General features: G+C 40.1%; 1 protein-coding gene across 3 annotated transcripts in view; it reads left to right on the top strand.

Moving 5' to 3' along the window:
- Positions 1 to 25,449, top strand: part of specc1 (sperm antigen with calponin homology and coiled-coil domains 1) — a 61,061-nt gene that overhangs the window by 32,758 nt on the left and 2,854 nt on the right. For all 3 annotated transcript variants that reach the window (XM_026370996.1, XM_026370995.1, XM_026370998.1), the window contains 10 exons: positions 22 to 229; positions 528 to 601; positions 1,493 to 1,668; positions 5,573 to 5,736; positions 6,527 to 6,627; positions 6,731 to 6,806; positions 7,211 to 7,355; positions 9,230 to 9,332; positions 19,155 to 19,271; positions 22,103 to 22,162. In XM_026370996.1, coding sequence (XP_026226781.1) covers positions 22 to 229; positions 528 to 601; positions 1,493 to 1,668; positions 5,573 to 5,736; positions 6,527 to 6,627; positions 6,731 to 6,806; positions 7,211 to 7,355; positions 9,230 to 9,332; positions 19,155 to 19,271; positions 22,103 to 22,162 — 1,224 coding nt within the window. The remainder of the gene's footprint in view (positions 1 to 21; positions 230 to 527; positions 602 to 1,492; positions 1,669 to 5,572; positions 5,737 to 6,526; positions 6,628 to 6,730; positions 6,807 to 7,210; positions 7,356 to 9,229; positions 9,333 to 19,154; positions 19,272 to 22,102; positions 22,163 to 25,449) is intronic.

Here is a 25,449-nt window from a genome sequence, read left to right as displayed (position 1 = left end):
CAAATGTGCATACATACGCAGGTGGATGCCAAATGCCAGCAGATTCAGGAGCGCGCTGAGAGGAGAGAGCAGGAGCTTAGCTGCCGGGTGATTTCCTTGGAGGAAGCTGGGATTCAAGCTGAGAACCAGGTGAAGGAGCTAAAGGAGACCATCTTTGAACTGGAGGACCAAGTGGAGCAGCAGAGGGCTGTCAACTGCCACACCAATCAAGCCGTGCTGGACATGGAGAGTATGTTCATTTCACTGGCTGCTCAATTCTCCGTGGTTCTGTGGAGTCTTAACTTGCAATCTTACAAATATAATCTAGAGTCATTAGTCAGTAACTGGTTTGTCTTAGTTTATGACCGTAAATTTGAATCAGTACCTCTAAAGAATAGCAATAGAATCTGAACAGTTGTTCATAAAGGTCGAATTTAATACAGGGCTGTTGTACTAGACTGCGGTAGCTCATGTCAGCTGCACTGTAGCTGCAGTACAGTACAGAGTTTGAGAAGTAGTTCTCAAAAATGTTGAATGTCTCATTGCAGATCTTGTCAAAAAGCTGGAGGAACAGAAAGCTGAAGCAGAGAGACAACTAAAAGTCATGAATAGACAGATAAAGGTAAGAAAGCTTCCAAAGTCACACCTGTAAAACTTATTTCACATCTGCTCTGCCACAATTTATCTTTTGAAAATGGTTTGAAAAAGATTTAAATTGAGAATATCCTGACTCAATTAGCTATTTTCCACACACTATGTATTTGTAACATCCTGAGTTTAGATCTGCGTTTGTCAAACATTTGTAACATACAGTAAAATCATACCTTCTCTTTTCCTATGACTTTTTCAGTCTACTTTAAGTTATGCAATAAAGGAAAAAGTCCCCTTCAAACTAAATGTTAAACGTATGTTATGGCCACAGAGTTTTGAAGAGAACTGACCGCATGACATCGAAGACTACAGTATTATTACTATGAATAGATGAGTGTTATATATATATATATACTGTGGATAGACAGATAGGCTGTTGTGGATTGAAAAGTTGCTACAGAGGGTTTTTTATAGTCTTTTTGGCCAAATGTTTAAACCTTGGAGGCATCTATTCATCAAGTATTGTTCCAGTTGCATTGTGGTTCATGCAGGTTGACCGTTCAGACATGCAGGCGTATGTTTTTGGCAGCTGCTGACTTTTGTTATTGTCATTTTCTGTGAACATTATGTCGTTTTGGTGTCTTTCTTTATGACAGACAGGTGCTTTATTGATGGGCACGTTACTCAGCACCTCACTAGGTGTTGATAAAACATTTCAAAATGGTAAAATCTGGTCTTTACAGAGATTTGGTGGCATTTAAGTGGCACGGATTCTCAAGGTCCCCCAAAGCTTTTAAATGTAGGAGCAACATATCCAAAAAATAAAGATACTGGTACTAATATTTGCCTTTTTAACACTTAATGCAGGCTAACATACACTGGCCTTTCAGGACTTTCAGGTTTTCGAATTATGTGTCTTTAGGATGAAAAAGAGGAGTGGCGCAGGTTCCAGGCGGACCTCCAGACAGCAGTAGTGGTGGCCAATGACATCAAGGTTGAGGCGCAGCAGGAGCTGCGTACACTCAGGAGGCAGCTGCAGGAGGAGCAGGATCGCAATGCAAAGCTTTCTTCAGACTTGGAAGCCCTGCAGGGAGTCAGGTACCATCTCCACCTTACTCCACCTTTTAGTCCCCTCCCCCCACTGGCTCCTTTTGTTTAGCATCGGGCTGCAGTTCTTTCTCTGTCAACATAATGTGGATATGAGATACCTGCCAGAGTCTTGCCATATCCTCTTTCAGCTGGTTTATACAAAGGGTACAAAAAGTAATATATTATTAATTTAACTCTCTATAAACTCTTGCTTAAGAGGTTTCCAAAATTCATATATTGTATAAAAGCAGAATAGCTTTAGTTTGCTTGATTTGTTTTTTTTTTTTTTTTTACTTCTTTGGATTTGGCAGACTCTGTTGGTAATTGAGAAGCATCCTGTGGTATTTCCTTCTGTGTATTCTACTCCTTTAAGCTGCTGCCCTCCCTGTCTCCCTCTTCTACACTGACCAGTGCCTTATAGTAACATTCAAAGCTAACAATAACCTACTCTATCAGTATTGGTTAAAGTGAGATTATTATAAGAGAAGGTAGATATAGTGGGAGATCTGCTTTAGTACACAGAGCCAGCTTAGGTTTTGTTTGTGAAAATACCCGATGTCAGTATATTATACGTTTAGATTTCTGTAGTGTTTCACTGTGGCCCTGTATTAATGTGATTGATGCATTTATAGAGTGTTGCATTGGTTTGTGTGTGAGTATGATGTGTATAAGTGTTTTTTTAATGTGCAAATTGCATTTTGACAGTGTTGTCCCCTTTCATTATCATGCCACATCAAATACGTGTACCTGTGGCAAAGTCTGCTTAGATCTTGATTGTGCTGTGGTTATTTGTGTGGCCAATAAGAGAATAATCATTTTAGCAGGCGAATGATCTTCAAATGATTCCTACTCGAAACATTTTCATTCATACTAGGTCACTTCACAAACATCACTCAAGCAGTTTCAGTATATAAGAAATAGTAATACAGCATTTGGTTTAAAACCAGATATTTCGTTTGTTCAATTTTCATGCAGTGATTATGAATATAGTAATTTATATTACTGGTTTGAGATCAAGGCTAAATCAGTGAACTTTCCCCAAGATTAGCTGTTACGTTGCGTCCACTCCCCACCTCCAGCAGCTCCCTCTGATGACTCTGTCAAAGATGTCCCTCTGAAAGCCTCCCTGTGTAATGTCCAGGTGAGTTCCCTGCCCTGCCAGCCCTCTCTCAGCCAGCTTGCCTCTCCCTGCCCTGCGTGCTGCTCCTCACTGACCTTCCTATGCGTGTTTGGCTTTGTGTTGCTGCTTCAGCCTGTCTGACTCTGTCTGTCTTTCCATGCGGTGGCTAACTGCACCTCTGGGATCATCTTACCTTTTTGGTTTGCTTCGCCTGGTTCTTTAAACTTGCTGTTCAAGTAGATGTATCTGGTTCCACCTGCTGTTATTTGAATGAATAACACTCCTACTTTTTTTGGTTAAATAGCAGGATGGTCTGCACGGCATGATTGGATTAAACTCATGCTATGCATCATCTGCTTCAGATACATTTGCATAGCGACCTCATCACCGGGTGATTTAGTCATACTTGAAATTATGAGTGGACTTATTAATCCAATGAGGTATGCATGGGACATAGTTTTAAAAGTCCAGATGTACCACAATGTATGCATTTCAATAACAATGTAAAAAAAGAAATGTAAAGTCAAAGTCTGAAGTTTTGCACATAAAAAAAGTTTACAGTAACTGTAATAGTTTATCTTTACTCTATTTTTCCTTTTCAGAATAAGCGGTGGAGCAACATTTGATACCAAGACAGCTGTAGAGGGGCACTAGAGACGTGCCCTTCGCCTCACACCATATGACAACAGTGTTATTGTTGCACTTATTAACTTTGTGTCATTTGAAACGTAATGTGGTAAACCAGTCTCATTCTGAGCAACAGTGACCTGTGTAGATGGAGGACACAAAGAGTCTCTCATGACACAGAGTCTGGTTTCTATTTCTTCACATCTTTGGAGCCTTTGGAATAATAATACTGTATTTTTGTTTCTCAGTGAATGTACTCTTTACATTTGTAATTATCTTGACTCGTGTTTAAACAATGCCATACCTGTGAGAGACTCTCCTTTTTATACTGTGCAAAGCTGCTTTGTGCCTTTTACAGAGTTAGAAGACTGAACGTGTACGACCTGTTGTAAAATGTACCGTTAAAGTAATAACAGGGTGAAGTATGAAAAATACTGGGAAATGTTCAGCCAGTGGCTAAATAGAAGCAGTTACTCTCCCAAGCATCCGTCCAGACAATAGAAGACAGAAGAAAATCCATATTTAAAGGCAAAAGCAAGGCAGAGGAGCTGAAAATCCAGCTAATTATTCAAAAACTAGTTGGTTCTTTACTTATTATTTCTGCATCAGTCAAAATACTTTCACTTTGCACTTTGTCTTCTTGCTTCAAAACTTGACATTTATGGCTCAAAACTTTACTTTATTTAAAGACTAAAGCTTGGTCTTTTATTTTGTATTGGAATAAAACACAGTGCAGTGTCCTATTTAGCCAATAGATGGCACTGTGTAACACAAAGTTAACATGAACGGGTGACTTCCATGTGGACCAAAGAGCATCATCTGCTCTGTTTTTGTTTCTTATCAAGTTTATACAATTATGTATATTATGACTTTAATCCAAGTCATGCTATTTGATCCAGAGCACTGCCAGAATTAGATTTTAGAACAGCCATAAACATAGATGCACCTCACTTTTAATCTTTTCAAACCAACCAAAACGTTGATTGTCCGTTTTAACTCAAAGACCAAGAGGACTGTGTCACAGGTTTTAATTCCATTTAAACTATTTTCATATACCCCTTTAATAACTTTACATAAAATAGACATACCTTTTCAGAACTTTTCAGAAGTGATTCAAGGCCCTGGCACTATAGATCAGATGTGATTTACTATACGATTTCTTCGGCATCCTTTAATGTATAAGGTATTCTGCGTCTGTGATGTCGCTTATCTTAAAAGATATATCACTTCTCAGATGTTTGAGCCAAATCCCTACTGAATATTCTGTGTTGCTGTAGTATAATGAAATATGGTGGCAGAATCTCAGGTTCAACTTAAAAGTCTAGCTTTTAACACAGATCTTTAATTTGTACATTTTTTATTAAAAGCCATATTGCTCTACCAGATTTAAAAAAGTACTGGTGCTCAAAATTTGAATCTGCATATGCTGAAAAAACTAAACAAAAGACTATCTAGAATATTTTGAGATGGTAACAGCCTGATAGGTGAGGTCTGTTTATAGCATAACAGTTTTCCAAACAATATGTTGAATGTGCTGTTTTTTATTTTTTGGAAAAAGACTTTAAAAGTCTTAAAAAGATTTATGCCTGTCAAAGGATACATGTAAATGTACTGTATGTTTGTTTGACTTGTTGTTCATTAGGTCAATGAATAAAAACAATTCCACCATGACAGCTTGGTTGTGTATCTCTCTCATCTTCACTCTTTGGAGGGAAGTTGGCTGCAATGTTCAAGGATTTCTTACTTTTTCATTTATTCTCATACATCACTGATAACCACACCCAACATTTCTCACTCTGTAGCCTAGAGTCCAATGTTCATCAGGGCCTTTGGGTAGAAAAGTGCCTTGCTGATTGGAATGCTCAGATTTAGTTTTCTAAATTTAGATGTGGCTATGTGCAAATGGTCATCACATATTGACAGTTCTTCTGTTCAAACTTCAGTGATTACAGTGAGTACCTGAGCTTGTCAGTGTTCTTAACAAACACCCTCTTTAACCAACATTCACTCTAATCAGCCGGTAATGTCATGACTAAAGTCGCAAGCTGAGGGTTTCGAAAGTCCACTTATCAGTGCACAAAGGCTCCTGCTGTCTCATTGCTTTTTTCTCCTCAGACGTGTGTATTGTACATTCTACGCAGCAACTCTGTTCATTTTGTCTATTAGGTCCCAAGGTGATGAGGTGAGAGTGTCCGACTCCGATAACAGCCATCACTGGTGCGGCATCTCCATGATCCCGACCACACCCACAGACGCCAGTGGAGATGGCGAGTCAGAGCCCGGAGCTACTGTCAAATCCCTCATTAAGTCCTTTGATACTGTTGGACAGAGTGAGCTCTGAGCACCGCAACACACACACAAACACATATGCACTGCAGTAGTGGGTTCCCACTACAACAGTGTAACAATAGATAAGAACAGCTGGTGAGATCCTGCATGGATTTCTGTCATTTCTCTGCAGTAAAATCCTGTGTGGCCTCAGATGACCTCAGACAGGCTGGAGAACTTTTAAATGTTTGTCACTAAAATCAGTTAGCAATTATATCACCTAACGTGTTTGATAAATCTGCAAATGATCATGAAGGAATTTAAAATAATTTACAGGCTTCATAAAAATAGACTTAATGGCTTACTGGCAGAATAATTGTATTGCATTGTATTAGACTGTACAGGTGCACTGAATATAGTGTATAATAAAAACGTCTCTGCATCTGACACAGAACTAATGCTGGGAACCTAATAATTGTTCACACTGAATCTATCTCTATTTTCAGCATGAAGAGGTTTCTGCGGTTTGATATTTAAAGGTGTTACATTTCCTGTTTCGACTCTTTGTCTTCTTAGACTACTCTGAAGACACTGTTTCAGTCACTTTCTCACTGTGTGTCATTGTTTCCTCTGTGTGTCACTGCAACAAGCATGATTTAATTATTGTTTGTACTGGTGGAACAGTGCCTTTTTTTCCTGTTATCTAAGCCAAGATAAAGTCTAGCAAACACTGCCCATCTTCCATGACATTAATTAAGTAAATGTATTAATTATTTACTAGAAAATGATACTCAAGCCTCTTTTAATAGTGTGATCAATGGTTATTACGCTGTATATTATTTGATCTCTCAGATGGACCAGGCCACACAGTTCAAGTGCATTCCTCAGCAAGAAGTCCGCTGAGTGGGATCCCCGTCCGCACAGCACCAGCTGCTGCGGTCTCCCCAATCCAGGTACTCATTATTTGTTAGACATTTTCCTTTTAAAAATTAAACATACTTCCCATATGTAAATCATTCATTCATGTTATCCCCGGTGTGCTTTCTTTTCTTTTAGAGACACTCATACGTAAAGCCGCTGTCAAAGACACTGGAGAAAAGAATCTGTCATGGAGAATTCTCTCATCCTCATGGTATGTAAAACACAGGTGGTTTTAGGTATTCAGGTGTCATGTTGAAAGTACATGTATCTCCATATCTCCTTTAGCAATTGTGCTGCACTACTTTAAGGTCAACCTGCTACAAGTCAGTGTCTTTAGGAATTAGTAAGTCTGACATATTAAAAGTACTTTGTCTACATAGAAAAATAGATGGGAACAAGTAACAAAATCATAATCATTCCTTAAGTTGTAGGTTTATTATTTTTCTTTTCATTTCTCTCTGTGCCATTTTTCTTTTGCCTTATGACTTACCAATACTTTTTGTGGCATTAGGTTCAGTTTAACATGTCTAATGTGCTTTAAAAAGTATACTACAATCCCCCTATTTCTGACTCACTCCTCACATTCCCCCTTTCATGCATCCTTCAATCCCCCAGATAAGTTTTTGGGCTGCGGGGAAGACCTGAAACCTAACAGCCTCATGAGAAAGAGCCCTTCCCTAGAGTCTGTAATCAAAACTCCTGCCTCCCTCAACAGCCACACGGCATCCTTCAGCTACAACAGAGGCAACAGCAAGCTCAGGTGGGATTACCCAGACAATATTGACTCACACTCATATGGTGTTTGTGTACAGTAATAGTTACTTAGCATCCTTGTGAGCCTTGTAAGTAATAAGATACTTTACTAAAATTAAGTTTTAGATTTTTGAATTTCAAGTTGGGTATCAGGGTTTGGAGTTGCAAAACTTTTAATTCCAAGAGCAGCAATAGGACACAGTAGGAAGGGAGATAGACATAAATAAACATGTTTCTATCTTCCAATTCTCACATTACGTGCTGTCATTTTCCCGTAAAGACCACTCCTCTCTGTGTACACTCAGTATGACACATTATAGTACTCAGTTTAGTTAAACTAATGCACAACTAGCGCTGCAGCAGCATACATTTGAGGTCAGTGGTCAGGGTTACATTTACGTGTTGTCACAGTGAGATAGCTATGTTGTTTGAAGCAGTCATATTCTTGGCCCAGTACTCAGGACAACACCCCGAGATACAAACAAAATACTGCTGACATTAATAAACATTCTGGAAACTGAAAAACCTGTCTGTCTAGCTGCAGGTCCTCCTCCTCTAGTATCCTGATATTATTGACCTGTTCACCATCTGAATTTTCAGTACTTGTGACATAACCAGGAATAACTTGTTAAAAATCGTGCACAGCATCTATTTATATGTTTGTCAGAATACTCTTGCATAAAATGACATATGCTGTAATTGTACATTATTAATGTAAATTGTGTGTGACTGCATTGCAAACCTTTGGTATTGTAGTGAGTGGTATGGCTCTAGGGTTAGCTGTTGTATCACTGCTGATAAACTCACACGCTCCCTCCTTCTTTCAAATATTACTTAGGACAGGATGTTGCTGCTTCTGACCTTGCGGTGCCTGAAACGGGGAAATAATGAATTTAACAGCAGAGCCAGGGTGACGTGTAAAATGTTTACCATGCTCTGAGCAGTGACCGTGTCTTATGGTCTTCCCATGGCCTCGGTTCCAGCACATGCCCCGGGGAGCAGACCCTGTAAATAATGTTGTAGGCATTTAATCAGTCATAATTTCTAAAACTGTGTATTTCTATTTTGTCTTCTTTGAGTTTTGTAATAGTGTAATCAGTGTACTGTTTTTGAATAATCTGAGCACAGACTCATGGAGGTAGGAAGGCAAAGAATGATTGAGATAACACTTTACATCCCACACAGACTGGATACTCTGAGCTGTACATGGTTGGCCTCATTCCAGAGTAATCTAACTAGAAAATAAACATACTGAAATGCAAAGAAGCACTGAGCATGTAAAAAAATCTAATTCTCCCTGGTGACAGAGACCTGAGACATTAGTTAGTTGGATAAACTATGTAGGAAAGTAAAGGAATATCAAATACAAGGGTAAAGAATAGACTCTATAATAGATTATTTTATAACAAGGGTTATTTCTCTTTTTTGTCATTATGTTTCTGAACAGTATAAACTATTAAGCTATAGCATTAATATTAATGCTACATGTCTGTTTTTTGTATGTAATATTGACTTAGCTGACTTAAATGAAACAGTAGGCCATTAATTAGTTTACTTAATAGTCATGTTATTATATGTTATTATAATCTGTTGTGTTATGATTTATGTCTCAGCTGTTTACTGTCTGCAATGTACAAACAGTTTACCCTTTAAAACAAGTAGAATTAAGTTTTTTTTTTTTGCACCTGTGCAAGAATTTGGGAGAGAACATCCATCTGCACTGAGACTTTGTGTGTATGTGATTAAACCAGCTTTATGGGTTAATCAAACACTTCACATCATCATATGAGTCAGTTATCATATCCCAGATGACATACTGTAACTGTCCCTTTCTGTCTCTCCCCCGTTTTCTGATTGCTGCTCATGTTTCCCTGGTGACAGTGTGGAAAGAAAGGACCCCTTGGCTGCACTGGCCCGGGAGTATGGAGGATCTAAGAGAAATGCTCTACTGAAGTGGTGCCAGAAGAAAACAGAAGGCTATCCGGTAGGGATCACAGGCCAGAGATCTCACTCAAATACAAGACAGGCTCCATTTGCTTTCACACCCTGTTTTTCTCTACATCTTAGTCTGTTTTATTTTAGCCTCATATTCTTCAGGTTTTCATTTAAAAGTGAGATGAGGGCTCCCCTTCCCCCCGTTTTTATTGCTTGGATACAGTATTGCTTTGTCTGTAGCCTCAGGTGATGTAGTTATTTCATTTTTTCAGCCATCACTAAGATGTTAGAGTGTAGTGGCACATTACTGTGTCTGCAGACACACCATTTGCCCACTTGTCATCTCGCTGGGCCCACAAAGTCATTCTGGCACAGAGGTAATGGAAACAATGAAGCAAAGACATGTTGGATTTATACATTTGTGTGCTTATATAACTCATTGATGTTATGCATGTCCATTTGTTTATGCATTGTTATTGTGTTGTGTTCCCATCTGTGTTTCCTGTGTCCATGGAGCCAAGTGCTGATGATAACCTGGCTTAGCTGCTCCCACAATACCCAATTTAAGGAGCCCATTAAGCCCAGTGGGATTAGAGATTTGCCTATGTAATCATGATGTTAGTGTGCCAGCATGCCAGTTAGCTAATGCTAAAACTCTTAGCAGCAGGCAGACTGGTCCTAACCTGTACACTCTAGTTTAGGAGAAAGCAAAGCCATTTCAGCCTTCTCGTTATTATGATAGAAGATTGATAATACCATGACTGTTTCTGTGCTGTACAGGTTAACTCTGACAGTATGTACAGTAACTGTGGTTTGACCAAGTATGAAATGGCACAGATGATGATAACTACTAAAAATACACTTTTTTTTACACTGATAAAAGCTCTAAATAATTGGATGAGTTGTCAGATCAATAGTTCTGATTTCTTACATGTAGTGATGCTCTGTGAACTTTGAGTCACCCTCCATGTGAGGTTGGGTGTTTGATGATCACACAGCACATATGCAGCAGATCCTCTGTGATGGAAACATATGACCAGATGAGATAAAACTGCTGCTGACCAACAGACAGGCTGATGATCTGTCTGATAAGATGTTAGACCTGTGCTCAGACTGCTATGGCTCAAACAGATCTTTGGGCAGCAGGAGCGTGTTTAAAGACACTGGCTTGAAATGTCAGGTCACTTGTTTAGTTCCAGTATTTGTCAGAGTGCCCTTCACCAGCCGTGTGCTTGTATGAAAATGTTGGGAACTATAAAATTAACTAGTGAGTAATGTAACATCTGGTATCAATGAATAATGTATCTGATGTCTTGTGTCATGGGAATACCCTACACTGACCAGTACTCCAAAACAGAAAGTCCTGAAAATAATCCCATTCAATAAGTTGTAACCAGGAAAGGGTTGGCATTATTGCTTGCTAAAAAAACATCAGTTGGCAAGCTGACATTAATATTACTACTTTAACATTCAAGTATTGTGTGGGAGTGGCACCAATGAGGACTTCTTTCCATCTTGTTGAGTTTAGTTTAATTTATTTGTTTGTGCCATGTTTTGTATGTAAAATCTTACTCTATGTCAATAGAGTAAGATTGACAGTCAGTGTAGAGGAGTGTAAAGTATAAATAGCTCAATAAAGTAGAGTATTCGAATGAATGTACTTAGTTAAATTCCACTAGTGCACACATTTAAATTGACTTTATCAGTTGGGTCCAGCAAAACAAAACCTTTAATAGAACCCTGTTCCCATCGGTTTGGACTTAATGGAACCTAGAGTATGATCCCCTCTCACAAAGGGCTTAGCAACACAGTGTGATTATTTGCAAGTATCAGGAATGCAGTAAGGAGATTTGGTTACTGGGAGTGTTTTAGTCTGTGGTATAATCAGCCCCTTCATGGAGCAGCTGTTGTTGATTCGAGCTGCAATCTTTCATATTTGTACATTTTCTTCTTATGCACTATGTGCCTGACCTGCAATTGAATAAAGAAATAAAAAATATTTTTTTAACATTTCTGTTCATCAACCAAGTTATAAAGGAACTTCTTAATATTACATAAAACACTGTATATAATGCAAAAATAATGAGGTGTACAGAATCAAGCACAAATAAGAAGCAGACGAGTTAACAATTCACATTGAGACATGCCACATGTGCTAGTTTGAACCAGTATTTAGTATTTTTGGTGTTTCACAGAGATTTATTAGATGCAATTATTTGTCTCTTGAGTTTTCTCCGTCTGCTGAATTCCAGTACCTCCCACAGGGATTTCTGTTTTCAAGTGTGCACGTACAGTACATACACTGTATGTTTGTGTATGTGACATACAGAGGTCGTGCTTCATTTATTTTATTTGAGCTAAGTTCCCAACACCACAGGCCCCTCTTGAGTTTCATGACAAACTGAAGGAACAGGGTACTGTCAGAGGACACTTCATATGTCTGCTGAAAGGTCAGGCTGCTTGATTGTTTGTAGCTCCAGGACAGCAAGGCACAGGGACTATGACGATTGTCTGAAATACAACCACATCTAGGTTGCTCACTTTTCTGTCCTTCCCCCTGTCATGCTTGTGTTCTGCTCTGATAAAGGTTAGTGAGGAGAAGATTTGTTAATATTGTACATACAGATATGCTTTGTGGCGCATCTCTGTGGATTAAGGTCAAGAGCTAATAACCCAACATGAATGGGCTATTAAGTATACACTCATCCAGTTGTAATTTAGGTTTAGTCTCTTCAGTCTACATAGTTAATGGTTATTGTGAGGCTGGAGCTTTGACCATCGCTGTTAACTTTTTATTTTCTCTCGTTTCTAAACAGCGGGATCAGGACACAAGCTCTTATATCACGCTCATCTGTCTGCGCAGAAAAGCCACTGTGCAGGACGAGAACAAAGCCGATGGGAGGGTCAGCACCTTGCCAGTTGTTATTACATTCCTATTGTTGGCAAACCTTTTGATCAAACAACAGGCTAATTAACGTGAAACAGAAAACGGGAGCTATTGTAAACATGTCGGGAGATTATTTGATGTTTTTGTTTAAATACAGTAGGTGTGAGGACACAGCAAATATTTGTGGTTATGACTTGACTCAAAGACTAATATCATAGTCTGTTTTATTGTGATATATAGAAAAACGAGAGTGAGATAAGTGCCGGTGATCAGCAGAAGGAGATAATTAGCTGAAGTTTCATTTCACCTCAAGATGAGCTGCAAAGCGTGTGTGTATGTCTTGTGTTTGCCATGTTTTACCCACCATCTCCCCTCCATGTCCCAGTACTACCTCGGAGTCCTCGGAGCAATACCTGACCTGTGTTAAACTCTCAGTGGAGGATGAGATGCAAGCCCAGACAGGTTTCGTCACACCTCAAATGTCAGATTATAGGAAGCGCAGATCGATCAGTGAAGACCTTAAGCTTGCTCACTTTGCCCTGTGGGAGAGACTGAAGGAGCCTCTCACAGGAAATTAGTATTCACATGGGAGCCTGTACACGTCAGTGCTGGACTGGACACAGATTTGAAACACAAAACTGCTTTTGTGCATCTTCTGTTTCTGGTTTTCAAGACAGTTTGTGAGATTGGACACTAAGGAGCATGTGTCTGTATAGGCCACACACGTTCTGAGACTGGCCGTTTTGTGTTTACGATGTGCGTGCAACTTTTTCCTGCTCTCCATCCCAGTGTTTTTACTGCTTGAGTGGATGTTGTGGTTGGACAGACACCAGACTATGAGGAATTGCGATCATAAAACAAACTGGAGCATTTTCAGCGTTCATATTCGAGATTTCACACTTCTGCTGTTTTTCATGAATCAGTAATCTTCTTTTCAGAGGCAAAATGTCTACTTGTGCTTCCAGTTTTACACAAGGATCTGTTTTTGGTCATGCTCAATAAGCAAAGGCTTTCTTGAATCTCTGTTTTGTGTTGGAAAACACTCTAGCCCCCTGTTGTATATTTATCAGGCTCTTTGATGTCTTAATTTAGGACTGCTCCGGACACTTTTGAAACGTTTTTTTTTTTTTCTCAATTAACCATAGAAGCCAAACAAAAATAAATGCAGTGTTTGTTCAAGATGTGAACAATGACCAAAGCCTCTGAACATTAGCCTCAGCTGGGACTGACAGAGCACAGTTCATCCGGCTTTGTCTGGGAAACTCACACGCATGCACACATACACACTGTCCGAGGCATTGAAGAAACAGGAATGGACCCCAGGTGATTGTGAAATAGAGGTCAGATATCGAGGAGGGCGATAGCGTAAGAGTTCAAAGAGCAGCCATTACTGTAAAATCTAATAACGTGGCATTGACGGTAATAGTGCGGTGAGTGAGATCATTACTGAAAAATAACAGAATCCAAATGATGATAAGAGTGGGTTGTCTGAAAAATGACTTGACTGGAATGTCTTAATAAATGCAGTTTATTATTTCTAATCCTTAAATCAGTTAAGATAATTTCTAAATGACCTTGATCTTGGCTTATGTGCATAAAAAATATATTGAGCAACCCTTAAAATCAGGGAAGTGATTGTGCTAAGTGGATAATAAATTCACTTGGCCTGACTGAGATGCACAGCTAAATAGTCTCAATATTAACAATGGGAGGAAATGCTGTGCTGCTCTATTAAAGGAACGTCGTGACATTTTTAGAAATGTGCTTATTTAGGATCTTTCTTCGAATCTAAGAAGGTTGATATCCAGTACAATAAAAGGATGTGTAAGGCTGCCTTAGCATGTCTCTTTTATATAATGAATTAATATTCATGCAGGTTATCGCTACGATAGGTGAACATTTTGAATCACAGGTAGATCTGTTGTAATGCATTAACACAGTTAACCTGCGTGTGCTTGTACCCTCTTTGACCCTTTTCGCCCCCCACCCACTCTGTATCCTGTCTTGTGTGCGTAATGGCTCCAATAAATCATATGAAGAGACAGGCTTGATCTAGGAAGAGCAGCACTTCCCAGCTCTACAAGCTGTGTGACCTTCGCTGTTGCCCTGTCTTCATCTCCGTGGTCCTGCCTGCCTGGGATTTCAGCCTGTCACAGCTCACAAGGACAATTCATAGCCACATACATTAGAGTGTCCCCTTCTCTCCCCTGTTGTTCTTTGTCCCTCCATTTCTAACTTTGTTTTGTCAGTTTTGTTTTCTTTTCCTCTGTCTTCCTCTGTCCTTGTTTATGCTCTTTCCTTCATTTTTATTTCTATTTCTTTCTCACACTATTCTCTGCTGTTTATCTTCTTGTTGCCTTAGTCATTCCTTTGTGGCCAGATTCAAGGCCAGGAAATATATTGAGACAAGCTCATCAGTCAGACGACTTTCTCAGGCTTGATGCTTCCTACTTTCACCCTTTAGACTAATGGATTTTTTAACAAACTGTGTGCGCGTACGTACGTGCATGCATTCCTCACTGTTCACTGCATATTGCTTTGTGCTTTGTGGTTTTTACATTCTTGATCTGTGAGTAAGAGCTCAATAATGCAGTAACGGCATGTTGACATCTGGGTGTCAAGTTAAAGCATGGCAGCAGCTGCTGGACCTGACACCAGTCCAGTAGCCTTTACATGTGGCAGCAGAGATCTCAAGCAGACCTCCCATTGATGCACACACTGTTAAACTGCTGTCTGTGCTATCTTTAGTGTCTGGCTAATGCCCAATTTATCTTTGAATTCCATTTACAAACGGTTTACATGACAGAGGATTTGTTGTCCAGCCTGGATGTGACATAGACCTTTAATGTGTTTTGCAGCTGGGTAGAAAAATAATCAGTTAATCAAGTATTTTTCTCCAAGTAAAGCAAAGTAAACAGTAAAGTAAAGCCACAAATTCTCCAGTGCAACAGTTTGCTGCTTTTTTCTGGGACCAAGGTTACACAAAGACATGACCTTGAGTTTTGGGAATTCACAGCAGCCATTTTTCACTTTTTTCTGACTCAAAAAGAAATCATACAACTCTTTTGTGACATTAAAGCGGCAATATGCAAGTTCTGGAGCTCAAGCTGGAGCTACCCTGAGATTCAAAATCAACTTCTCTGCCCCAACAATGCTTCACCAACATCCTTGTTGCTAGAGGAGTAGTAACCTGACTGTATGGGGGAATATCTCTGTGCGCTGCTGCCAGGCTGTATGAGATATGATTGAGATATGTTTTAATTGAATATTTTTAATATTATAAAAAATTAAGTTGCAGGCTGTAGTTTGGGCCTGCTTTTAATGAGATTGGCAGAATCTTTTAAATCAGCTGTATATTGTCAGTACTGTAGCAGTGTGTGGGTATATTTGACATGAACATTTTATCCAACACACTCATTCATTTTTCTTTCTTTCCTCCTTTCTTTCTTTTTTGTTACCTCTGGTTAGTCTTTTCCCTGTATAAGCCACTGCTTCTCTCTCATGCTCCCTTTCTCTGAGCACTAAAAAGCTACGGCTCTGCCTTTTGTGCCGAGCGAGACACTTCCTGTCGCTTGATGCTGTGTTTGCTTTTTCGAGCCAGCTCCCAGAGTGCTGTTGTTGTCCGCTGCTGTTTTAGCATTCATGCCTCTCCCTCTCATTCCACCCTCGAGCCCCCCTCATTCCCACCCTGAACTCGAACGTACCCACACGGGCCCTGGTTTGTATTAGAGCACGTGTTCCCCCTTAGATCTCTCCAACACCCTGACACACTGTCTGACACACTTAAACAAACTGCCCTTTGCAGTCTCTCTTATCAGCTTATTTGTCATTTGGTCTCAGAGTCTGTGGGGTCAGATTAGCCCCATATCCATGTGCGTGTGTCAGTCTGCACATACATCACACAAACACAGTGGGATCTACTTGTGCTACTAAGCTAACTAAGTGAGAGAAAAGGGCAGTTATGAGAGGAATGTGGGCTGACATGACTGTACAGGTGCCCTCCACACATTAGACAGACACACTCATACTTTCAGCCTCTGTTGTGGTTGTTGCAGTAGATAATGATAGGGAGTGTTGCGATGCATTCTTGTAGTGACTGATTAATTTCTAGTGCTCATGCGTTAATGTGACATATTAGGTTATTCTTCCTCAATCGTAGATTGGTTGTTGTTGACAAATAGAAGTGGTCATGAACAAACCTCAAGTCCAAGAATATGCTTCCTGTTTGGCTTCATTCATATGAGGCAGCTGTTCCTTCTGATCCCATTGTAACTACAAAAGCTCTCGAGCTTTTCCTGGTGACTCAAGTTGGACAACAATGATTATTTACACTTTTTGATGTTATCTTTTATTAGTATTTTGACAAATCACATTTAGGAATGTGACGCTCACCAGCGTGCTTCACATTTCACAAGATTAATAACATTGACATTGTAGCAGCTCTCTAATACTAAATAATGTTAGATGCTAATATGCTAGTGTTTAGGGGTGATGTTTACCATCTTATTTATATATTAGTATGCAAACATATGCTAATTAGCAGAGAGTATTGGACAACAGCAAGTCTATTAGCATCACCTGCTGTGATGCTGATACTAGACAAAAAGCATGATTGTCTTCATCCTGTGGGGAATGTGGATGTAACTCAAAATACACTGCTCAAAAACAAAAACAAGGAACAATTGAGGCCGGGCATTGTTGTCACATTTTGTAGAGCTCTGACAGTGCTCATCTTGCTCCTCCTTGCACAAAGGAGCAGATACTGGTCCTGTTGATGGGTTAAGGACCTTCTACGGTCCTGTCCAATTCTCCTAGAATAACTGCCTGCCTGCTGGGATCTTCACTGTGCTCTTGAGACTATGCTGGGAGACAATGGCACATACTGATGTAACATCCTGGAGGAGCTGGACTGCCTCCCTGAACCTCGGTAGGGTCCAGTTATCACCTCATGCTACCAGTAGTGTCACCCTAGCTAAATGCAAAACTAGTGCAAACAATGTCGGAAACGATGAGGAAAGAAAAAAATGTTAGTGGCCTCCACCTGTAAAAACATTACTGTTTTGGGGGTCGTCTCATTGTTGCCCCTCTAGTTCACCTGTTGTTAATTTCATTTACACCAAAGCAGCTTAACAACCCTCTCTGCTACTTAACTGACCAGATTAATATCCAAGACGTTTAACTAATTTTATGCTAAACTCTGATCATCTGAATTTTTTTGAGCAGTGTACTAGTTAAAAACTAATGGCACTACTCAAATACTCTAAATACCAAATACTAATACTGAAGTTCGTTTGACAGTTCACTTCTGCAGTGCCCCAGGTCCAGGGACAACTAAATGGATTAGTGTAAAGTGTTTATATTCTTATAACTGCAGAACAAAATAGCTAAGATTAATTTCTTTGTGACACCTTTATTGTGAACACATTTTCTAATCGACTCATGTCTAAAATGTTTTTTTTGATCTTTAATTGCAGTAGCTAGATGTGTGACTTAGTCATTAAGATTGATTGTTGACATATTTCAGTCAGAACTAAAATGGGAGACTTATTTGACCAATTGACCCACAGAGTCACAGTCACAAAGCTAAAAAGTAGATAAAAATAAGTGTGGGATCATATTTAACTAAAGGCACATTTTCTTCATACCAGTGTCCAGCACTGACCATAACAACTGCCAGGTTACATCAGTGTGACAGTGTCGGCTCCAACATGCTACTCTTTGCTGTTCATCACTCCCACAGTTCCTCAGCCATTCAGCTTAAAACTTCATCTTTAATCTTAGGTAATTGGTGTCCATAACACCTAAGCAGATGCATGAATGAAATTAGAAATAACAAATTTGTCAGCACGTTTACAAAAGCTCAGGGGGCATTCATTACTGCAGTGACTTATGGCTGGGATTTTTAATTCTTATCCTTAGGACCCAGAGTTCTGCTGTTTTTCTAGCCTAGCTGGTAGTTAATTACATTCACCTAGTGTCACACGTATGGATCAGTCACTGATTGAATTTAAAGAATGAAAATCAGCACGGCTTTGCTCCTCAGGGCCGGATTGAAGACCACTGGCTTAGAGCAACAGTAAACAAACAAATGGCTGCATGTCCAATCTTTTGCATCTCACTGGAGCTAATGCTGTGTGTACAGACACACATTTGTCTTTTGTCCACATATCTCACCAAAAATACAGGCTGCACTAAACTTTTGCACAGACAATACTGGATAGTTTCTGAACTTACAATACAATACAATACAACATTTATGCCATGGTCGACCCGCTGTGGAACTTTTCTCCTTGACTGTCTTTTTTCATTCGAAAATGTCCACTATTATCCGCATACTCCATCTCTGTGTTGAGGCAGGGTGAATAGGTAGATGTGTAGAAGGCACATGAAGACTCACATAAACACATACCTCGGGATAGTCCCCCTGGCTTTGAGCCCTATTCCCTAAACACGAGAGGGATAAAAGAGGAAGATACCGGAAATAACTTATCTATCCAACAGGGAGCTCGCAACGCCAAACAATGGCCTGGAGGAAGTCTTTCCTCCAAGGTCTGTGCTCCTATGAAACCTTCAATACCCTGCATACAGCGCATGAGGTGAGGATGCTCTGTGACTCACACACACACAAAAACTGGACGTGCTGCTATGCACGTTCGTTACCCAGAGGAGAGATCACAGAGTGCATTGGAGGCTTAAAGGGGGATCTAGACAGAAGACCCTGCTATCATCCTCGAAAGGAAACATGACCCAGCATTAATGGACTTTAGTCCAGAAATCCAGACCAGCATATAATAACATTACATTTTAATTTTCATGTTGTTTCCTGTGGTTCTATGTCTTAATAGCTTTTTTCATGGCCTGTTCATGTTGTCAAGAGGCCATTACCTCTCCCACCCCTTACTATGGCCACTTTCTACTCATTATTATTGGGTGATATTGACTATTATGTTTTTCTCTCTCTCTCTTTGCCTCCTCTGTCTACAGAATATTGATGTGACAAACTTCAGCAGCAGTTGGAGTGACGGCCTGGCTTTCTGTGCCCTCTTACACACGTATCTTCCCGCCCACATCCCTTACCAGGAACTCATCAGTCAAGATAAGGTAGAAGACTACAGGAAGAGTGCTCATGCACCCAAAATGATTGCTATACTAGAATACACACATACTACACATTTCAAGCATACTGGCTGTCTCCTCAGAATCTTAAATTTATCCTTTCCCCACCATCTTTTCAAGATTCAAGATTAAAAAAAACTTTATTAATCCCAAAGGGGAATTGTTTTTCCTGATTACAGTTGCTCTCAATTCAGAAAATAACCACAACCGGGAAAGAACCACACCAATTTTGGGGTTGTACAGTTTGAAAGGACCTCCTGTGAGGTTCTGTGAAGCACTTGATGTTGATCAGTCTCTGGCTGAACGTGCTCCTCTGTCCAGCCAGCACACTGTGTAGTGGGTGAGAGGGATTGCCCAGGTTTGAGAGGAGTTTGGACAGCATCCTCCTCTCAACTACAACATGTGGAGCGTCCAGCTCTACCCCAGAACAGAGCCAGCCCTCCTGATCAGTTTGTTCAGCCTGTTAGTGTCTGCACCCTTCATGTTGCAGCCCGAACAGATCAATGCATAGAAGATGACACTGGCCACCACACCTCATAGAACGTCTACAGCATGGTGCTGGAGATGTTGAAGGACCTGAGCCTCCTCAGAAAGTACATCTGGCTCTGAGCCTTTTTGTACAGTGCTGATGAGGTTCTTTGATCAGTCCAGTTTGTTGTCTAAGTTCACTCACAGGTATTTGTACTCGCATATTACCTCCACCTCCTCCCCCTCTATAGAGAGACAGGTGACAGGACTCCCAGATTTCCTGTAGTCCATCACCAGCTCCTTTGTTTTGTTGATGTTGAGTTGAAGATGGTCGAGCCCACACTAGTCCCCAAAACTTTCCACCACTCCCCGGTACTTTGTGATGTCTCCACCCTTAAATACATCCTACAACTGCAGACTCGTCCGAGAACTTCTGAAGATGACCCTCTGAGTCGTACCTGAAGTCCGGGGTGACATGGTGAATAGAGACAGAACTGTCCCCTGTGGAGCACTTGTGCTACAGACCACAGTGTCAGACACAGTTCTGCAGACGGACGTACTGGAGACGATCCGTGAGGTATCTTTGTCCCTCTTATACAGATGCTGGGTCTTGCTTCAATCATCCCTGAGTCATGACCCACACAAGCCCATACATACACCCAAGTGTGAACAATTCTGTGTTTTTGTGTTTGTACCAACACATTTATTTTATAATACATTGTGTAGATGACACACAAAGCACCCCACAAAGGTTACAGCAACACTGAGAAAATCCTGTCTAGCATACACAGTTGAGTTAATACAAAAACTGACTTCATGACTCACTTGATTGACCTTGAGCACGAATTCAGAGAATACAGTTGAATTTCTTTAGAGTTGTCCACAGCAGCTTTGCAGTCCTTACTTTGCTACCTTCTTTTTCAAAGTCAAAAGTATAGTATGAGGGTGGTCTCTGATAAAGGAGTGACACAAACAAACTGCTTGTTCAGCCTCTTGTTTTCTCTCAGTGCCTTAGACTTGTAGATCTGTGTCTCCACAAAATACCACACATAAATCCACAATGTTGTTTGTGGGAAATATGAACCTGTAAACTGTGAATATGATCTGCTTATACAGGGTAGGCCTGAAGGATGCATGGTTGCCAGGAGGAAAATAAAAAACCCTGTAATGCTTTCATGCCATTTTGTTGAGAGTCATTTTTTCTACCATTAACCTGCAGCACATTAGACATTTCCTCTGTGAAGTTGTATATACTTTACAGGTTATAGGCCATATTGCCCGCACAAACAGCGGGAATTAGCATTTGTGTAGTATACTGCAAGTGATCGTGAGCTCAGGGCAGCGGCTGTAGCTCAGCGCTGACAGCTCTGTAATGTGGGCACGCAGGTGGTATATAAAGTAACTTTGCAAACAATATGGTTCCTCTCTGGGGACTACATGTCTCTCGTCCCGCTACAACATTAAAACAATAGACAAACACCTCCCAACAAGGCCTGACACATCCTACGTGACAAATTAGTCATGTAGGCGTGTGCACACAATCGTGTCAGTGTGAATGCGTAACATTAAACTGATGACAGAGACATTGCACTGCCCGTCTTGCTGAATAATTCAATAGACGCGTGCTGGCTTTAATAACTCTTGCCGAGTGACTTTCCCCGAGGCCCAAACACCCAACCTCTTCCCAGTATAATCTGTCCTTCCAATAATCCCATTACTGCCCTTCATCGCCCTTTATCATAGATGTTTTTCAGAAAGCAACCTTATAGGTACAGTTATATTTTAGGTGAAAGGGGAGATTCATTCTCTCACATGGCAGCTATGGCAGAGCTAATCATTAAGACTTCCTCATGTATTCATTCATTATTGCAGCTGTACTAATGTCTAGATGCAGTTAATATGACATTTGAAGAGTGACACGGAGAAAAGACTTTGTGTTGCTGACTTCAGTGTGTAGTTTTTGTTTTTTTAGCATTGCAATGAACTTATGATTTATCATTTCCTCTCTGTAGAGAAGTGATTGCACAAAACTCCAAAGTTTTTAAGTCAAACATTTGAGGATTTCCTTCCTGCGAGATGCTTGTTGTGCTAAAAGATCCAGCAGGTTTATTTGACAGAAAGATTTTGTCCAGTACAAATTAAATATACGTAATGGATATGATGATACACCTACTGTATATATGCACACAAACAAGAAAAGGCTCACAGGCGTTTTAGATTAGTTTGAGTTCATGACTATATTCTTTAGGCTTTTTAGTGCTGTTTGGACCTTCTTGTGTGGTGTTTTAGTATGACGCGATGCAGGGAGTTTCACAGTGTCTCAACAAATGGTTTGGGGTTTTTTTCAGGTCCGGAATCTAACCCTGGCTTTTCAGGCTGCCGAGAGCATTGGCATCAAACCCTCTCTGGTGAGTTGAGCTGCCAGAGACCTCACACACACAAAGACACACATTTTCACTGTTAACGGCCTAACCTCTGTCATACCTGTGTTTTAGCACTGAAAATCTATGACACTGTGTTTCAAGAGAAAGACTAACCTAATATTTTAGTAGGTTTGTCAAAACATTAGTTCTCCTCTGAAATGGCTGCGTTAAAAAAAAAACTCCAGCTGCTCTACTGAGGTATTTAAACTTTATAAGCACTTTGGGAGAAAATCTCTCTCTGTTTTGCTATGTTGTAAACAAAGTCACTTTAAAATTGTATTTCCAGTGGATCCGTGCATGAAGCTAATGGTAAGAAATCTAGAATGAACTGTTCATATCTTAAGGGAATAGTTAGATTCTTTGGAAAATACACTTGCATTAATAAGAAATATGTGTAGAAACTGCTGTCATATCTGCACGTTCAGCCTGCTGATGGTTAACTTAGCTTATCAATAATAACATATCATTTTTAACAAGGGTCTCTAGTCAGACTAGCTGCTGTGTTAGGCTGCACTTATACTACATCTGTGCTTTGAGGTACTAAGTGCTAATGTCAGCATGCTAACATGATCACTGTCACATTGCTTACACTGCTGATATCATTGCTACCTGAGGTTTAGCAGGTAGCATGTTCACTGTCTATCTTAGTTTCATGTGTTTGGTGAACGGACATTTATCTAATTAGCACTAAACAAACAGTAAAGTTGTCCAAAGGTTTGGACAAATTGTGTTGACCTGATAATGGAGTTAGATGAAAGGGTAAAAGGTCATCACAGTGATTACAATCCATGTGGAGTGGGACATCAATGTCCGTACCAAATTTCATGGCAATCAATCCAAACTTTGTTGCAATATTTCAGTCTGGACCAACTCAGCTGATTGAGAAACCGCTCCCACTGTTCTCAAAGTCATGGTGCTAGCATGCAAAATGACGAGTTGTGCTTTTATGGTAAGTAATGTTTTGGACGGCTGCTGCAGTGGACGGAGTCATCACTGTGAAGTCGCTCAGGGATGACAGTCGTTCTCATCTACTGCAGCTCCTGGCAAGAAAGCAAATAAGCCTTTTTATTCTTTCTTTCTTTAAAGCCCCGGAACCAGGTCTCAAATGATTCAAAGACCATGGCATTATCATGACTAAATAAACAAGAGAAATAAGCTCCTTTATTTATTATTCAGTAAAGCCTCACAAAGTGAGATAGCATTCATTAGTATTAGGTGCAGAGAAGTGTGTGTCCTGACGTGTTTGTCTGATTTGACAGACAAACACGGTCAGGTCATGGACGTCAGGAGCTGTTGTTCATAAAAACACCTCTCCATCATTACCCACACACTTAGTGTTTTATGCTTTCCTGCTTTTAAACTGTTAATCACATCCAGACTGTGGATATGAAACCGTTTTTCACGTGAATTCCTCACACACACAACTACTTAGACAAAGAGGGGAAAAAAAAAACGGGCTGGATTTGGAGAAATAATCTCCTGAACTCCTGAGATGGAGGTTCTCTCCTCTAACCTTTTATTTGCACTGTACATACATTGCACTTTTAATCTTTTCAAATATGCTCGAAATGACTGCAAATATCTGTGACGTGAGGGTTAAACCAGTGTGATCTCTCCTCCTCCTTCTTTCATGTCTGTGTGACTGTCTTTATGCCACTGATGACTGCTTCGTGTTTTGAGCAACATGATAAAACAGATGATGTTTGTTTTTAGTTTTTTGTGATAGCCCCACAAAAAATAATAGAAGATAACTCTGCACTAAATTTGGAAAAGCCAGCTGGAACTCAGGAAGGAAGTAAATTAGGTTTAAAGGTTTCACCGAGACTAGGGTTCACATTTCTTTTCTATTAATTCCCCATTACGTGCCTGTGGTTACAAGATTAGATGCTGCAAATTTGTTCCCATGTCAGTGGCTTAAAAATGCTGTAAACAAATAAATTACTATAGCCCAACTGCTACTAGGTCTTCCTAGTTTGTACTGACAAACTTCCATATAAACTCTCTGATGCAGCCCACGGAGTGGTTGATCATCCTGCTGCTGGGGGGTTGACAAATCATGGAGGTGACTCTGCTGAGGCTTCTGTTTAAATGTGAGCTAATGGAAGCTGCCGTGACACTCATACGATGTAGAGTCATGTGAAAGTCCGGTTCACTGTCTGACTCATCACTGTCAACCAGGATTTGTCTCTGAGTGCCTGACTGCAACTTCACACAGCTGATCAGTCCGTGACAGGAGCTGGCTGCAGATTGTAGATGAAGTACTTTTTCTCCAAGTGTGTCGCAGTTCTCAAAACACCAAGAGCAGTAACTACCATCCACCCTCATTTTATATTCACAGTGCATTCATTAGTCCTGAATAAACCCATCACCCACTGAAGATGTTCAACTTGTGTATCAGAGGTAATTCTGCCTCTTCATACATTTTCTCACTGATACTTTGAGTCATGTCCATAAGTAATCGGACAGTGACACAGTTTGAAATAAAACAAGTGGAGATAATTGTTGTCAGTTTTATTTACTGATTGAAGTATGTTGCAGTCAGTGACAGCCTGATGCCTGAACTCACACACTACACATTAGCAGACGCTGGGTTTCTTTCCTGGAGATACTCTGCTAGACCTTTTACTTCAGTTGTCTTCATTTCCTGTTTGTTCTCCAGGTGTTCTTCAGCAAGTCAAATCCATGCTCATTAGGATTCAGTCCAGGTGATTGACTTGAATATTACTGAGCTTTCCACTTCTTTGGCTTAACACAGTCTTTAGTTTACAGAAAGCTTCATGCCATTGTCCACGTTTACTGTAAAGTGCCATCCAGTGAGTTTTGGAAGCATTTGACTCAATCTGGCAAAATAATATAATGTGGCTCTAAACACATTAGAATCCATCTCGCTCACAGTCATCCAGTCACTTCATCAATAAAAACGAGAGAAGCCGTTGCCTTGGCAGCCATACATGCCCACGCGGTAACACTACCTCCATCATGCTTTACAGATGAGGTAGTAGCTTCTGCAGGTCCTTCCCCTATACAAACTCTTCTGTTTCCTATTTTTGTGGTGCAAGCTGATCTTTGACTCTAATAATAATAATAATGATACATTTTATTGATGGGTGCCTTTCATGACACTCAACGTCACTGTACAGGTGAAAGCTAAATAGGTTATTGCTAAATTAAAATATAGTAAAAGCCCAGGAAAGCATACAGGTCACTGTAAGGATACGGTTAAGTGGAAAATAAAATACAAATAAAAGATAAATGAAATAATAAACATGGAC

Source organism: Anabas testudineus, chromosome 14 (assembly GCF_900324465.2).
Source record: "Anabas testudineus chromosome 14, fAnaTes1.2, whole genome shotgun sequence".
Taxonomy (NCBI): Eukaryota; Metazoa; Chordata; class Actinopteri; order Anabantiformes; family Anabantidae; genus Anabas; species Anabas testudineus.
The sequence above is the reverse complement of the archived record's forward strand: the minus strand, read 5'-3'. Positions and strand labels throughout refer to the sequence as shown.